Source organism: Haemorhous mexicanus (assembly GCF_027477595.1).
Source record: "Haemorhous mexicanus isolate bHaeMex1 chromosome 32 unlocalized genomic scaffold, bHaeMex1.pri SUPER_32_unloc_2, whole genome shotgun sequence".
Classification (NCBI taxonomy): domain Eukaryota; kingdom Metazoa; phylum Chordata; class Aves; order Passeriformes; family Fringillidae; genus Haemorhous; species Haemorhous mexicanus.
In genome coordinates this window covers 205768-222507 of record NW_026775983.1, presented here as the reverse complement: position 1 = coordinate 222507, position 16740 = coordinate 205768, and the positions used below count along the sequence as shown (strand labels likewise).

Below are 16740 nucleotides of genomic sequence, written 5' to 3'. Positions count from 1 at the left end.
TTCCCTCCCAATTTCCCTTAAAAACCCCCAAATACCCCTGAAATCCCCCCAAATCTCCAAAATCCCCCCCAAAATCCCAAAATTCCCCCAAAAGTTCGAAATTCCCCCTAAGACCCCTGCAAAAAAACCCAAAATTTCCCCCCAAAACCCCCCAAAAAAACCAAAATTCCCCTTTAAAACCCCCAAAATCCTCCCTAAACCCCAATATTCACCCCAAAAAAGTCCAAAATTAACCCCAGAAATCCCCAAATCCCCCCAAAACCCGAACATTCCCCTTAACTCCCCCAAAAATCCCCAAAATTCCCCCAAAACCCCCCAAAAATCACAAAATCCCCCTTTAAAACCCCAAACCCCCCAAATCCTCCCCCAAAACCTGAAATTTCACCCCAAAAAAATCCCAAAATCCCCCCCAAAATCCCAAAGTCCCCCAAAATCCCAAAATTCACCAAAAAACCCCCAAATCCTCCCCCAAAACCTGAAATTTCACCCCAAAAAATCCCAAAATTCCCCCCAAAATCCCAAAGTCCCCCAAAATCCCAAAATTCACCCAAAAAACCCCCAAATCCCCCAAACATCCTGCCAACAACCCCCAAATTCACCCCAAAATCCCCAAATTTTTCCCAAAAAAATCCCCAAAATTCCTCCCCACAAAAATCCCCAAAATTTCTCCCCCAAAACCCAAAAATCCCCTCCCAAAATCGCCAAAATTCCCCCAAAATCCCCCAAATTTCTCCCAAAAATCCCCCCTAAAATCCCCCCTAAAATCCCCAAACCCCCCAAATTTCCCACCAACCCCCAAATTCACCCCAAGATCCCCAAATTTTTCCCCAAAATCCCCAAAATTTCTCCCCCAAAACCCCAAAATCCCCCCCAAAAAAACCCCAAAATAGCCAAAATTCCCCCAGAATTCCCCCAAAATTCCCCAAATTTCCCCCCCAAACCCCAAAATTCCCTCCAAACCCCCAAAATTCCCCCCAAAACCCCCAAAAATTCCCCCCAAAAACATCAAAATCCCAAATTCCCCCCCAAAAACCCCAAAATTCCCCCAAAAAACCCCAAAATCCCCAAATTCCCCCCAAAAACCCCCAAATTTCCCCCCAAATCCCCCTCCCCAACATTGGCCCCGCCCCTCGCCCCGCCCCTCGCCCCGCCCCCTGCTTGGCCCCGCCCCTTTTCCCCCGCCCCGCCCCTCCCCCACCCAGCCCGGGCCCCTCCCGCGGGTGATTCCCGAGCCCGAGGCCCCTCCCGAAGCCGCCGGGACCCCCCAAAATCCCCCAAATTTTGGGGGCAAAATCCTCAAAATTCATCCCCGCCCCTCCCCCACCCCCAAAATTCCCAAACCTCCCCCCCAAAAAAATTTTTATTTATTTTTATTTCATTTATTTAATTTATTTCTTATTTCTTTTTTTTTTTTTCCCCCGGCATTTTCTCGCATCCCCCTCGCCCGCCCCTCCCCCACCCGTGGGAACATCCCGGCGACCCCTCCCCCCCTCCCCCAAAAAAAAAATTTGGGAATTTTTTGAGGGGGGATCCCCCTCCCCTCCCCCCCACCCCTCCCCCACCCCGAGGATTTTTTTTTTTTTTTTGGGGAATTTTTTTGGGGGATTTTCCCCGGAATTTTGGGAAGATCTGGCAAGGTAAGGAAGCGCCCCTCCCCCACCCCAACGCCCCCTCCCCAAATTGGGTTTTGTGGGGGGGGAGGGGCCGCGGGAAATTTGGGGAGGGGGTGGAGTGGGGGAGGGGTGGGAAAAAATTGAGGGGGGGGGTGGGATGGAAGGGGGAGGGGCAGAAATTGGGGGAGGGGTCGGGGAAAGTGGGGGAGGGGCGAAAAGGTGGGGGAGGGGTCGCGAGAATTGGGGGAGGGGTCTGAGAGTGTGGGGAGGGGTCTCAAAAATTGGGGGAGGGTCTTAAAAATTGGGGGAGGGGTCTGAGAGTGGGGGGAGGGGTCTGAGGGTGGGGAGAGGGGTCTCAATGGGGGAGGGGCAAAAAATTGGGGGAGAGATCATGAAAATTAGGGGAGGGGTCTCAGAGTTGGGGGAGGGGCAGAAATTGGGGAGGGGTCTCAGAAAATGGGGGAGGGGGTCTCGGAGTTGGGGAGGGGCAGAAATTGGGGGAGGGGTCTCAGAAATGGGGGAGGGGTCTCAGTGGGGGGAGGGGCAAAAATTGGGGGAGTGGTCATGAAAATTAGGGGAGGGGTCTCAGAGTGGGGGGAGGGGTCTCTCGGTGTTGGGGGAGGGGCAGAAATTGGGGGAGGGGTCTCAAAAAATGGGGGAGGGGTCTCAGAGTTGGGGGAGGGGCAGAAATTGGGGAGGGGTCTCAGAATGGGGGAGGGGCTTGGAATTGGGGGGAGGGGTCCCAAATTTGGGTGGGAGGGGCCTCAAAATTGGGGAGCCCTCCCCCCACTTTTGCCCCTCCCCCCAATTTTTGAGACCCCACCCCTTTTTTTAGGCCCCTCCCCCAAATTAAGGCCCCTCCCCCATTTTTCCCCTTCCCCAATTTTGGCCCCTCCCCCAATTTTGGCCCCTCCCCCAATTTTGGCCCCTCCCCCCAATTTTGGCCCCTCCCCACAAATTTGGCCCCTCCCCCCCACAAATTTGGCCCCTCCCCCCATTTCCCGGGTTTTCCGTTTGAGGGCGTGGCCTAAAGGATTTAATTAGGATTATGCAAATGAGGATTAATTAAGGAAGGGCTGGCGAGGCTGGGGGGGTTCAAATCCTTCCCCTCCCCCACCCCGGGCTTTAAGTAATTAATAATTAATTAATTAATTAGGGTGTCATATCAAACCCCAAAAACTCTAAATCAAAAACGGGAAAAAAATCAGATTTTTGAACAAGAATTTTTTGTCACTTTTGGGTGGTTGGGATTTTTGTCACCTTGGTCCTCTCCCTGTCCCCAGATGCCACCACCGGTGCCACCCCCGCTGTCCCCGCTGTCCCCTCTGCTGCTGCTGCTGCTCCTCCCCGGCTCCGCGCGCGCCGCCGTCCACGCCAACCTCACCGAAGGTACCAGAAACCCCAAATTTTGGGGTCAATCCCAAATTTTTTGGGCCAATCCCAAATTTTTTGGTGTCTCCAACTCCATAATTCCATCCCAAATCCCAAATTTTGGGGTCAATTCCAAATTTTTTGGGCCAATCCCAAATTTTTTGGTGTCTCCAACCCCATAATTCCATCCCAAATCCCAAATTTTGAGGCCCATCCCAAATTTTTTGGGTCATTCCCAAATTTTTTGGTGTCTCCAACCCCATAATTCCATCCCCAACCTCAAATTTTGGGGTCAATTCCAAAATTTTTGGGGTCATTCCCAAATTTTTTGGTGTCTCCAACCCCATAATTCCATCCCAAATCCCAGATTTTGGACCCAATCCCAAATTTTTTGGGTCATTCCCAAATTTTTTGGTGTCTCCAACCCCATAATTCCATCCCCAACCCCAAATTTTGGGGTCAATCCCAAATTTTTTGGGTCATTCCCAAATTTTTTGGTGTCTCCAACCCCATAATTCCATCCCAAATCCCAAATTTTGGGGTCAATTCCAACTTTTTGGGGTCATTCCCAAATTTTTTGGTGTCTCCAACCCCATAATTCCATCCTCAACCCCAAATTTTGAGGCCCATCCCAAATTTTTTGGGTCATTCCCAAATTTTTTGGTGTCTCCAACCCCATAATTCCATCCTCAACCCCAAATTTTGGGGTCAATTCCAAATGTTTGGGGTCATTCCCAAATTTTTTGGTGTCTCCAACCCCATAATTCCATCCCAAATCCCAAATTTTGGACCCAATCCCAAATTTTTTGGGTCATTCCCAAATTTTTTGGTGTCTCCAACCCCATAATTCCATCCCCAATCCCAAATTTTGGGGTCAATCCCAAATTTTTTGGGTCATTCCCAAATTTTTTGGTGTCTCCAACTCCATAATTCCATCCCCAACCTCAAATTTTGGGGTCAATTCCAAAATTTTTGGGTCATTCCCAAATTTTTTGGTGTCTCCAACCCCATAATTCCATCCCCAACCCCAAATTTTGGGGTCAATTTCAAATTTTTGGGTCATTCCCAAATTTTTTGGTGTCTCCAACCCCATAATTCCATCCCCAACCCCAAATTTTGAGGCCCATCCCAAATTTTTGTGGTCATTCCCAAATTTTTTGGTGTCTCCAACCCCATAATTCCATCCCCAACCCCAAATTTTGGGGTCAATCCCGATTTTTGGGGCCAATCCCAAATTTTTTGGGCCAATCCCAAATTTTTTGGTGTCTCCAACCCCTTAATTCCATCCCAAATCCCAAATTTTGAGGCCCATCCCAAATTTTTTGGGGCCAATTCCAAATTTTTTGGGTCATTCCCAAATTTTTTGGTGTCTCCAACCCCATAATTCCATCCCAAATCCCAAATTTTTGACCCAATCCCAAATTTTTGGGTCATTCCCAAATTTTTTGGTGTCTCCAACTCCATAATTCCATCCCAAATCCCAGATTTTGGACCCAATCCTAAATTTTTTGGGCCAATCCCAAATTTTTTGGTGTCTCCAACCCCATAATTCCATCCCAAATCCCAAATTTTGGGGTCAATTCCAAGTTTTTTGGGTCATTCCCAAATTTTTTGGTGTCTCCAACCCCATAATTCCATCCCAAATCCCAGATTTTGGACCCAATCCCAAATTTTTGGGGTCATTCCCGAATTTTTGGTGTCTCCAACTCCATAATTCCATCCCCAACCCCAAATTTTGGGGTCAATTCCAAAACTTTTGGGTCATTCCCAAATTTTTTGGTGTCTCCAATCCCATAATTCCATCCCCAACCCCAAATTTTGGGGTCAATCCCAAATTTTTTGGGTCATTCCCAAATTTTTTGGTGTCTCCAACCCCATAATTCCATCCCCAACCCCAAATTTTGGGGTCAATCCCAAATTTTTTGGGTCATTCCCAAATTTTTTGGTGTCTCCAACCCCATAATTCCATCCCCAACCCCAAATTTTGGGGTCAATTTCAAATTTTTGGGTCATTCCCAAATTTTTTGGTGTCTCCAACCCCATAATTCCATCCCCAACCCCAAATTTTGAGGCCCATCCCAAATTTTTGTGGTCATTCCCAAATTTTTTGGTGTCTCCAACCCCATAATTCCATCCCAAATCCCAAATTTTGAGGCCCATCCCAAATTTTTTGGGCCAATTCCAAATTTTTTGGTGTCTCCAACCCCATAATTCCGTCCCAAATCCCAAATTTTGGGGCCAATCCTGAATTTTTGGGTCATTCCCAAATTTTTTGGTGTCTCCAACCCCATAATTCCGTCCTCAACCCCAAATTTTGGGGTCAATCCCAAATTTTTTGGGTCATTCCCAAATTTTTTGGTGTCTCCAACCCCATAATTCCATCCCCAACCTCAAATTTTGGGGTCAATCCCAAATTTTTGGGGTCATTCCTAAAATTTTTGATGTCTCCAACCCCATAATTCCATCCCAAATCCCAGATTTTGGACCCAACCCCAAATTTTTTGGGTCATTCCCAAATTTTTTGGTGTCTCCAAACCCATAATTCCATCCCAAATCCCAAATTTTGGGGTCAATTCCAAATTTTGGGGCCAATCCCAAATTTTTTGGTGTCTCCATCCCCATAATTCCATCCCAAATCCCAAATTTTGGGGTCAATTCCAAATTTTTGGGGTCATTCCCAAATTTTTTGGTGTCTCCAACCCCATAATTCCATCCCCAACCTCAAATTTTGGCCCAATCCTGAATTTTTGCGTCATTCCCAAACGTTTTTTGGAGTCTCCAACCCCATAACTCCATCCCCAACCCCCCATTTTTGTCCCCAAACCCCCCTTTTTTTGGTGTCCCTCACTCAACATTTTTTGGTGTCCCCAACCCCAAATCCGGCATTTTTTTGGGGTCGACCAAACGTTTTTTGGAGTCTCCAACCCCATAACTCCATCCCCAACCCCAAATTTTTGTCCCAAACCCCCCATTTTTGTCCCCAAACCGCCATTTTTTGGTGTCCTCCACTTCAATTCTTTTGGTGTCCCCAACCCCAAATCCGGCATTTTTTGGGGTCAACCAAACGTTTTTTGGAGTCTCCAACCCCATAATTTCCTCCCCAACCCCAAATTTTTGGGTCAATCTCACAGGTTTTGGTGTCCCCAACCCCCCTTTTTTTGGTGTCCCTCACTCAACATTTTTTGGTGTCCCAAACCCCAAATCTCGTATTTTTTGGGGTCAACCAAACGTTTTTTGGAGTCTCCTACCCCATAACTCCATCCCCAACCCCCCATTTTTGTCCCCAAACCCCCCATTTTTGTCCCCAAACCCTCCATTTTTTGGTGTCCTCCACCTCAATTCTTTTGGTGTCCCCAACCCCAAATCTTGTATTTTTTTTGGGGTCGACCAAACGTTTTTTGTAGTCTCCAACCCCATAATTCCATCCCCAACCCCAAATTTTTGGGTCAATCTCACAGGTTTTGGTGTCCCCAACCCCCCCTTTTTTGGTGTCCCTCACCCAACATTTTTTGGTGTCCCCAACCCCAAATCTCGTATTTTTTGGGGTCAACCAAATGTTTTTTGGAGTCTCCTACCCCATAATTCCATCCCCAACCCCAAATTTTTTGGGTCAATCTCACGGGTTTTGGTGTCCCCAACCCCCCCTTTTTTGGTGTCCCTCACCCAACATTTTTTGGTGTCACCAACCCCAAATCCGGCATTTTTTGGGGTCGACCAAACGTTTTTTGGAGTCTCCAACCCCATAACTCCATCCCCAACCCCAAATTTTTGGGTCAATCTCACAGGTTTTGGTGTCCCCAACCCCCCTTTTTTTGGTGTCCCTCACCCAACATTTTTTGGTGTCCCCAACCCCAAATCTCGTATTTTTTGGGGCCGACCAAACGTTTTTTGGAGTCTCCAACCCCATAACTCCATCCCCAACCCCATATTTTTGTCCCAAACCCCCCATTTTTGTCCCCAAACGCCATTTCTTGGTGTCCCCAGGCTGCCAGATCATCCACCCTCCGCGGGACGGGGGGATCCGCTACCGGGGGCTGACGCCGGACGAGGTTCGGAGCGTCCGGTTCCTGCCCTTCGACTACGAGATCGAGTACGTGTGCCGGCCCGAGCGCGAGATCGTGGGGCCCAAGGTGCGCAAGTGCCAGCGCGACGGCACCTGGACGGCCATGGGCCACCCCAGCCGCTGCCGTGAGTGCCACCAAGATGTCACCATCCTGTCACCATCTCGTGAACATCTCCATGTTGTCAGCCTCCCATCAATGTCTCCATCCCATCAATGTCACCATGCCATCAATGTCACCATCTTGTCACCATCTCATGAACATCTCCATGTTGTCGCCATCCCATCAATGTCTTCATCCCATCAACGTCTCCATCTTGTCACCACCTCATCAATGTCCCCATCCCATCAAGGTCCTCATCTCCTCAATGTCCCCATCTTGTCCTCATCTTGTCCCCATCCCATCAATGTCTCCATGCCATCAATGTCCCCATCTTGTCACCATCTCGTGAACATCTCCATATTGTCACCATCCCATCAATGTCCCCATCTTGTCACCATCTTGTGAACATCTCCACGTTGTCACCTTCCCATCAATGTCTCCATCCCATCAATGTCACCATCTTGTCACCATCTCTTGAACATCTCCATGTTGTCACCTTCCCATCAATGTCCCCATCCCATCAAGGTCCTCATCTCCTTGATGTCCCTATCTTGTCCTCATCTTGTCCCCATCCCATCAATGTCACCATCCCATCAAGGTCTTCATCCCATCAACGTCTCCATCTTGTCCCCATCCCATCAATGTCACCATCCCATCAACGTCTCCATCATTGTCACCATCCCATCAATGTCTCCATTCCATCAAGGTCTTCATCCCATCAACGTCTCCATCTTGTCACCACCTCATCAATGTCCCCATCCCATGAAGGTCCTCATCTCCTCGATGTCCCCATCTTGTCACCATCACATCAATGTCTCCATCTTGTCACCCTCCCATCAATGTTTCCATGCCATCAATGTCACCATCCTGTCACCATCTTGTGTCACTGTTCCATACCATGGAAGTTCTCATCCCATCGTGTCCATCTTGTCGCCATCCCATCAATGTCTCCATGCCATCAATGTCACCATCCTGTCACCATCTCTTGAACATCTCCATCTTGTCACCCTCCCATCAATGTCTCCATCCCATCAATGTCACCATCTTGTCACCATCTCTTGAACATCTCCATCTTGTCACCCTCCCATCAGTCTCCAACCCATCAACGTCTCCATCCCATCAACGTCTCCATCTTCACCACCTCATCAATGTCCCCATCCCATCAAGGTCTTCATCCCACCAACATCTCCATCATTGTCACCATCCCATCAACGTCTCCATCTTGTCACCACCTCATCAATGTCTCCATCCCATCAAGATCTTCATCCCATCGTCTCCATCTTGTCACCACCTCATCAATGTCTCCATCCCATCAAGATCTTCATCCCATCGTCTCCATCTTGTCACCACCTCATCAATGTCCCCATCCCATCAAGGTCCTCATCTCCTCAATGTCCCCATCTTGTCCTCATCTTGTCACCATCCCATCAATGTCTCCATCCCATCAATGTCACCATCCTGTCACCATCTTGTGTCAATGTTCCATCCCATGGAAGTTCTCATTCCATCAACGTCTCCATCTTGTCACCATCCCATCAATGTCTCCATGCCATCAATGTCACCATCTTGTCACCATCTCGTGAACATCTCCATGTTGTCACCACCCCATCAATGTCCCCATCCCATCAAGGTCCTCATCTCCTCGATGTCCCCATCTTGTCCCCATCCCATCAATGTCTCCATCCCATCAAGGTCTTCATCCCATCAACGTCTCCATCTTGTCACCACCTCATCAATGTCCCCATCCCATGAAGGTCCTCATCTCCTCGATGTCCCCATCTTGTCACCATCACATCAATGTCTCCATCTTGTCACCCTCCCATCAATGTTTCCATGCCATCAATGTCACCATCCTGTCACCATCTTGTGTCACTGTTCCATCCCATGGAAGTTCTCGTCCCATCAACGTCTCCATCTTGTCATGATCTCATCAGTGTCCCCATCTTGTCACCATCCCATCATCTCCATCCCATCAATGTCCCCATCTTGTCTCTATCCCATCAATGTCTCCATCCCATCAAGGTCCTCATCTCCTCGATGTCCCCATCTTATCACCATCCCATCAATGTCACCATCCCATCAATGTCCCCATCTTGTCACCATCTCGTGAACATCTCCATCTTGTCGGCATCCCATCAATGTCTCCATCCCATCAAGGTCTTCATCCCATCAACGTCTCCATCTTCACCACCTCATCAATGTCCCCATCCCATCAAGGTCCTCATCTCCTCAATGTCCCCATCTTGTCACCACCCCATCAATGTCTCCATCCCATGGAAGTTCTCATCTCATCAATGTCACCATCCCATCGACATCTCCATCTTGTCCCCATCCCATCAAGGTCCTCATCTCCTCAATGTCCCCATCAAGGTCACCACCCCATCAATGTCTCCATCCCATCTTGTCACCATCCCATCATTGTCACCATGTCACCATCCCATCATTGTCACCATCTCCTCGATGTCCCCATCAAGGTCACCACCCCATCAATGTCTCCATCCCATCTTGTCACCATCCCATCATTGTCACCATCCCATCAACGTCCCCATCCCATCAAGATCCTCATCTCCTCGATGTCCCCATCTTGTCCCCATCCCATCAATGTCCCCATCTTGTCTCCATCCCACCAATCTCTCCATCCCATCATCACCCTGAGCTCGGCCACCATCATCACCGTGACCACCGTCACCTTCACCGTGGCTAACACCATGATGACCACGCCTGGAGAACGGCCAGGTGACCACTTTGGGGCCACCAATGTCCACTTGGGGGCCACCACTCAATGTCCCCTTTGGGGCCACCACTCAATGTCCACTTTGGGCCACCACTCAATGTCCACTTGGGGGCCACCACTCAATGTCCCCTTTGGGGCCACTCCACGTCCACTTGGGGGCCACCACTCAATGTCCACTTTGGGGCCACCACTCAATGTCCACTTTGGGGCCACCACTCAATGTCCCCTTTGGGGCCACCACTCAATGTCCACCTTGGAGCCACCACCCCACGTCCACTTTGGGGCCATCACTCAATGTCCACTTTGGGGCCACCACTCAATGTCCACTTGGGGGTCACCACTCAGTGTCCACTTTGGAGCCACCACTCAATGTCCACTTGGGGGCCACCACTCAATGTCCATCTTGGGGCCACCACTCAATGTCCACTTTGGAGCCACCACTCAATGTCCCCTTTGGAGCCACCACTCAATGTCCACTTGGGGCCACCACTCAATGTCCACTTGGGGGCCACCACTCAATGTCCACTTGGGGGCCACCACTCAGTGTCCACTTTGGAGCCACCACCCCACGTCCACTTTGGGGCCACCACCTGATGTCCACTCCCCTGACCCCACCCCACGATGTCCCCACAGTGCGGACATGTCCCAAGGCCCACCTGAGCCTGGAGAACGGCCAGGTGGCCACTTTGGGGTTCACCGATGTCCATTTTGGGGCCACCACCCAACATCGATTCTGGGGACACCACCTCAGCTCCATTTTGGGGCCACCACCCAACGTCAATTTTGGGGTTCACCACTCAATGTCCACTTTAGGGCCACCACCCAGTGTCCATTTTGGGGCCACCACCCGTTTCCATTTTGGGGTTCACCAACGTCCATCTTGGAGCCACCACCCCACATTGATTTTGGGGTTCACCACTCAATGTTCACTTTGGGGCCACCACCCAACGTCCATTTTGGGGCCACCACCCAACGTCCATTATGGGGCCACCACCCAACGTCCATTTTGGGGCCACCACCCCAGGTCCCTTTTGGGGCCACCACCCCACATCCGTTTTGGAGCCACCACCCCAGGTCCCTTTTGGAGCCACCACCCCACATCCATTTTGGGGCCACCACCCAACGTCCATTTTGGGGCCACCACCCAACATCCATTTTGGAGCCACCACCCAACGTCCATTTTGGGGCCACCACCCAACGTCCATTTTGGGGTTCACCACTCAATGTCCATCCATTATGGGGCCACCACCCAACGTCCATTTTGGGGCCACCACCCAACGTCCATTTTGGGGTTCACCACTCAATGTCCACTTTGGGGCCACCACCCAACGTCCATTTTGGAGCCACCACCCAACGTCCGTTTTGGGGCCACCACCCAACGTCCATTTTGGGGCCACCACCCAACGTCCATTTTGAAGCCACCACCCAACGTCCATTTTGGGGCCACCACCCAACGTCCATTTTGGGGCCACCACCCAACGTCCATTTTGGGGCCACCACTCAATGTCCATCCATTATGGGGCCACCACCCCACATCCATTTTGGAGCCACCACCCAACGTCCATTTTGGGGCCACCACCCCACATCCATTTTGGAGCCACCACCCAACATCCACTTTGAGGTTCACCAACACCCAATTTTGGGGCCACCACCTGAGGTCCACTTTGAGATTCTCTGACGTCCACATTTCGGTGCCACCACCCTGACGTCCACCCCGATGTCCCCACAGTGCGGACGTGTCCCAAGGCCCACCTGAGCCTGGAGAACGGCCAGGTGGCCGCGGGGGACATGGAGAGGGTCCCGGTTGAAGGCACCTGGGCCAGGTTCTCCTGCCAGCCCGGCTTCCGCCTGGCCGGCGCCGCCCGCAGCAACTGCACCAAGAGCGGCCGCTGGAGCCACCCCAAGCCCCAGTGCCTGCGTCAGTTTTGGGGACTTTTGGGGACTTTTGGGGACTTTGGGGTTTTTATGGGGTTTTTGGGGTTCGTGGTTTGAGGTTTTGGGTTTTTTGGGGGTTTTGGGGGTTTTTTTGGGTCTTCTGAGAAGGTTCTCGAGATGTTCTTGGAGTTTGGGTTTGGGTTCCTGTGGGGTTCCTGGAGTTGGGATTTAGGGGTTTTTATGGGGTTTTGGGGTTCTTGGGGTTTTTTATGGGGTTTTGGGGTTTTTGGGTTTGAGGTTTTGGGGTTTTTGGGTTTTTGGGGTGTTTTTGGGGTCTTCTGAGAAGGTTCTCGAGATGTTCTTGGAGTTGGGGTTTGGGTTCCTGTGGGGTTCCTGGAGTTGGGGTTTTGGGGTTTTTGGGGTTTTTATGGGGTTTGGGGTCTTTGGGGTTTGAGGTTTTGGGGTTTTTTGGGATTTTTTGGGGTTTTTTTGGGGTCTTCTGAGAAGGTTCTCGAGATGTTCTTGGAGTTGGGGTTTGGGTTCCTGTGGGGTTCCTGGAGTTGGGGTTTTGGGGTTTTTGGGGTTTTTATGGGGTTTGGGGTCTTTGGGGTTTGAGGTTTTGGGGTTTTTGGGTTTTTGGGGGGTTTTTGGGGTTTTTTGGGGTTTTTGGGATCTTCTGAGAAGGTTCTTGAGATGTTCTTGGAGTTGGGGTTTGGGCTCTTGTGGGGTTCCTGGAGTTGGGGTTTTTTGGGGTTTTGGGGTTTTTATGGGGTTTTGGGGTCTTTTTATGGGGTTTGGGGTCTTTGGGTTTGAGGTTTTGGGGTTTTTGGGTTTTTTGGGTTTTTTTGGGATCTTCTGAGAAGGTTCTTGAGATGTTCTTGGAGTTGGGGTTTGGGTTCCTGTGGGGTTCCTGGAGTTGGGGTTTGGGGTTTTTGGGGCCTTTTGGGGACTTTGGGGTTTTTATGGGGTTTGGGGTTTTTGAGGTTTGAGGTTTTGGGGTTTTTTGGGTTTTTTTGGGGTCTTCTGAGAAGGTTCTTGAGATGTTCTTGGAGTTGGGGTTTGGGTTCCTGTGGGGTTCCTGGAGTTGGGGTTTAGGGGTTTTTATGGGGTTTTGGGGTTCTTGGGGTTTTTGAGGTTTGAGGTTTTGGGGTTTTTTGGGGGTTTTTTGGGGTCTTCTGAGAAGGTTCTTGAGATGTTCTTGGAGTTGGGGTTTGGGTTCTTGTGGGGTTCCTGGAGTTGGGGTTTGGGGTTTTTGGGGCCTTTTGGGGTCTTTTTATGGGGTTTGGGGTCTTTGGGGTTTGATATTTTGGGGTTTTTTGGGCTTTTTTGGGTTTTTTTGGGGTCTTCTGAGAAGGTTCTTGAGATGTTCTTGGAGTTGGGGTTTGGGTTCCTGTGGGGTTCCTGGAGTTGGGGTTTGGGGTTTTGGGGTTTTTGGGGTTTTTATGGGGTTTGGGGTCTTTGGGGTTTGAGGTTTTGGGGTTTTTTGGGATTTTTTGGGGTTTTTTTGGGATCTTCTGAGAAGGTTCTTGAGATGTTCTTGGAGTTGGGGTTTGGGTTCCTGTGGGGTTCCTGGAGTTGGGGTTTGGGGTTTTTGGGGCCTTTTGGGGACTTTGGGGTTTTTATGGGGTTTGGGGTCTTTGGGGTTTGAGGTTTTGGGGTTTTTTGGGTTTTTTTGGGGTTTTTTTTGGGGTCTTCTGAGAAGGTTCTTGAGATGTTCTTGGAGTTGGGGTTTGGGTTCCTGTGGGGTTCCTGGAGTTGGGGTTTGGGGTTTTTGGGGCCTTTTGGGGACTTTGGGGTTTTTATGGGGTTTGGGGTCTTTGGGGTTTGAGGTTTTGGGGTTTTTTGGGATTTTTTTGGGTTTTTTTGGGGTCTTCTGAGAAGGTTCTTGAGATGTTCTTGGAGTTGGGGTTTGGGTTCTTGTGGGGTTCCTGGAGTTGGGGTTTTGGGGTTTTTGGGGTTTTTATGGGGTTTGGGGTCTTTGGGGTTTGGGTTTCTGGAGGTTTTTTGGGGTTTTTTTGAGGTTTTTCAGGTCTTCTGAGAAGGTTCTTGAGATGTTCTTGGAGTTGGGGTTTGGGTTCCTGTAGGGTTCCTGGAGTTGGGGATTTGGGGTTTTTGGGGCTTTGGGGTTTTTATGGGGTTTTGGGGTCTTTTTATGGGGTTTGGGGTCTTTGGGGTTGAGGTTTTGGGTTTTTTTGGGATTTTTTGGGGTTTTTTGGGGTCTTCTGAGAAGGTTCTTGAGATGTTCTTGGAGTTGGGGTTTGGGTTCTTGTGGGGTTCCTGGAGTTGGGATTTAGGGGTTTTTATGGGGTTTTTGGGGTTCTTGGGGTTTTTATGGGGTTTTGGGGTTTTTGGGGTTCTTGGGGTTTGGGTTTCTGGAGGATTTTTGGGTTTTTTTGGGGTTTTGGGAGGATTTTTGGGGTTTTTTTGGGTTTTTTTGGGGGGGATTTTTTGGCATTTGGGGTTTTTGGAGTTGAGGGGTTTTGGTGTTTGGGGCATTTGGGGTTTTTGGGGTTTTTGATGAGGTTTTGTGGGTTTTTTTTAGTTTTGGGGCTTTTTATGGGGTTTTGGGGTTTTTGGGGTTTTTTATGGGATTTTAGGATTTAGGGTTGGGACTGAGGATTTGGGGTTTGGGGCTTTTTATGGGGTTTTGGGGTTTTTGGTTTTTTTATGGGGTTTTGGGATTTAGGGTTGGGATTGAGGATTTGAGGGTTTTGGGGTTTTTGGGGTTATTTATGGGGTTTTTAGGATTCTTGGGGTTTGGGTTTCTGGAGGTTTTTTGGGGTTTTTGGGGTTTTTTTTGTTTGGTTGGTTTTTTGGGGGGTTTTGGGGTTTTTTTTGTGGTTTTCTGTGGGGTTTTTGGGGGTATTGGGTTTGGGGTTTTTTGGGGGATTTGGGGTTTTTTGAAGTTTTTTTTGGGGGGATTTTTTGGCATTTTGGGGTTGGGTTTTTTGGGGATTTTGGGGTTTTTTGGGGGGGGGCTTTATGGTTTTTTTGGGGGGTATTTTGGGGTTTTTGGGGTGTTTGGTTTGGGGTTTTGGGGATTTGGGGTTTTTGGGGTTTCTCTGGGGTTTTTGGGGTTTTTGGGATTTTTTGGGGTTTTGGGGGTTTTGGGATATTTGGGGTTATTGGGGGGTTTTGGGGATTTTGGGGTTTTTTTGGGGTTTTTTTGGGGTTTGGGGTTTTTTGGGGGATTTGGGGGTTTTTTGGGGGATTTGGGGTTTTGGGGGGATTTGGGGTTTTTTGGGGTTCTTGGGATTTGGGTTCCTGGAGGTTTTTGGGGGGTTTTTTTAAGGTTTTTTTTGGGGGGATTTTTTGGCATTTTGGGGTTTGGTTTTTTGGGGATTTTGGGGTTTTTGGGGGGGGGCTTTATGGTTTTTTTGGGGGTATTTTTGGGGGGTTTTGGGGTTTTGGGGATTTGGGGTTTTTGGGGATTTGGGGATTTTGGGGTTTCTCTGGGGTTTTGGGGTTTTTGGGGTTTTTTGGGGTTTTGGGGGTTTTGGGATATTTGGGGTTATTGGGGGGTTTTGGGGATTTTGGGGTTTTTTTGGGGTTTTTTTGGGGTTTGGGGTTTTTTGGGGGATTTGGGGTTTTTTGGGGGATTTGGGGTTTTTTGGGGTTCTTGGGATTTGGGTTCCTGGAGGTTTTTTGGGGTTTTTTGAGGGTTTTTTTTTGGGGGGATTTTTTGGCATTTTGGGGTTTGGGTTTTTTGGGGATTTTGGGGTTTTGGGGGGGGCTTTATGGTTTTTTTGGGGGTATTTTTGGGGTTTTTGGGGTTTTGGGGATTTGGGGTTTTTGGGGATTTGGGGATTTTGGGGTTTCTCTGGGGTTTTGGGGTTTTTGGGTTTTTTGGGGGTTTTGGGGGTTTTGGGATATTTGGGGTTATTGGGGGATTTTGGGGATTTTGGGGTTTTTTCGGGGTTTTTCTGGGGTTTGGGTTTTTTTGGGGATTTGGGGTTTTTGGGGGATTGGGGTTTTTGGGGGTTCTTGGGAATTTGGGTTCCTGGAGGTTTTTGGGGGGTTTTTTGAGGTTTTTTTTGGGGGGATTTTTTGGCGTTTTGGGGTTTGGGTTTTTTGGGATTTTGGGTTTTTTTTGGGGGGGCTTTATGGTTTTTTTGGGGGTATTTTTGGGGTTTTTGGGGTTTTGGGGATTTGGGGTTTTTGGGGATTTGGGGATTTTGGGGTTTCTCTGGGGTTTTGAGGTTTTTGGGGTTTTTTGGGGTTTTGGGGGTTTTGGGATATTTGGGGTTATTGGGGGGTTTTGGGAATTTTGGGTTTTTTTGGGGGGTTTTTCTGGGGTTTGGGGTTTTTGGGGGGATTTGGGGTTTTTTGGGGTTCTTGGAGTTTTTGGGGATCCTGGGATTTGGATTCCTGGAGGTTTTTGGGGGGTTTTTTGAGGTTTTTTTGGGGGGGATTTTTTGGCATTTTGGGTTTGGGTTTTTTGGGTTTTTTGGGTTTTTTGGGGGGTTTTGGGATATTTGGGGTTATTGGGGGGTTTTGGGTTTTTGGGGGTTTTGAGGTTTGGGGTTTTTCTGGGGTTTGGGGTTTTTTGGGGTTTTGGGGTTTTGGGGATTTGGGGTTTTTGGGGTTTTGGGGTTTTTCTGGGGTTTTGGGGTGTTTGTGGTCTTTGGGGTCTTCTGCAAAGGTTCTTGGGGTTTTTTTGGGAGGGGGTCTCTGTGTTACTCAGTTTCCCCTGGGGATTTTTGGGGGGGAATTTTGGGGTTTTTTGGGGTTTCTGACTCAGTTTCCCCTGGGGAGGAATTCCCGGGGATTTTTTGGGGTTTCTGGGATTTTTTGGGGGAGAATTTCTGGGATTTTTGGGGTCTCTCTGTGTGACTCAGTTTCCCCTGGAGGAATTTTTGGAGGGGATTTTTGGGGAATTTTTGGGGTTTTTTGGGGTGGGATTTTTAGGATTTTTTGGGGGGAATTTTGGGATTTTTTTGGGTGGGGAATTTGGGGGATTTTTGGGGGATTCTCTGGGATTTTT

At 49.2% G+C, this 16740-nt stretch overlaps 1 protein-coding gene across 1 annotated transcript; it reads left to right on the top strand.

Moving 5' to 3' along the window:
- The first annotated feature begins 1554 nt into the window (after nt 1-1554).
- LOC132322671 (gamma-aminobutyric acid type B receptor subunit 1-like) lies at nt 1555-13118 on the top strand. Its single transcript, XM_059837340.1, has 5 exons — nt 1555-1637; nt 2897-3002; nt 6969-7172; nt 11611-11799; nt 13111-13118. Exons 2-5 carry the CDS (start codon nt 2897-2899, stop codon nt 13116-13118), a joined length of 507 nt encoding a protein of 168 aa, XP_059693323.1. The 5' UTR covers nt 1555-1637.
- The last annotated feature ends 3622 nt before the right edge of the window (nt 13119-16740 follow it).

Coding starts and splice junctions, on each gene's coding strand:
- LOC132322671 (XM_059837340.1), top strand. CDS start 2,897: ATGCCACCACCGGTGCCACCCCCGCTGTCCCCGCTGTCCCCTCTGCTG. Junction 3,003..6,968: donor CCACGCCAACCTCACCGAAG/GTACCAGAAACC, acceptor TGGTGTCCCCAG/GCTGCCAGATCATCCACCCT. Junction 7,173..11,610: donor GGGCCACCCCAGCCGCTGCC/GTGAGTGCCACC, acceptor ATGTCCCCACAG/TGCGGACGTGTCCCAAGGCC.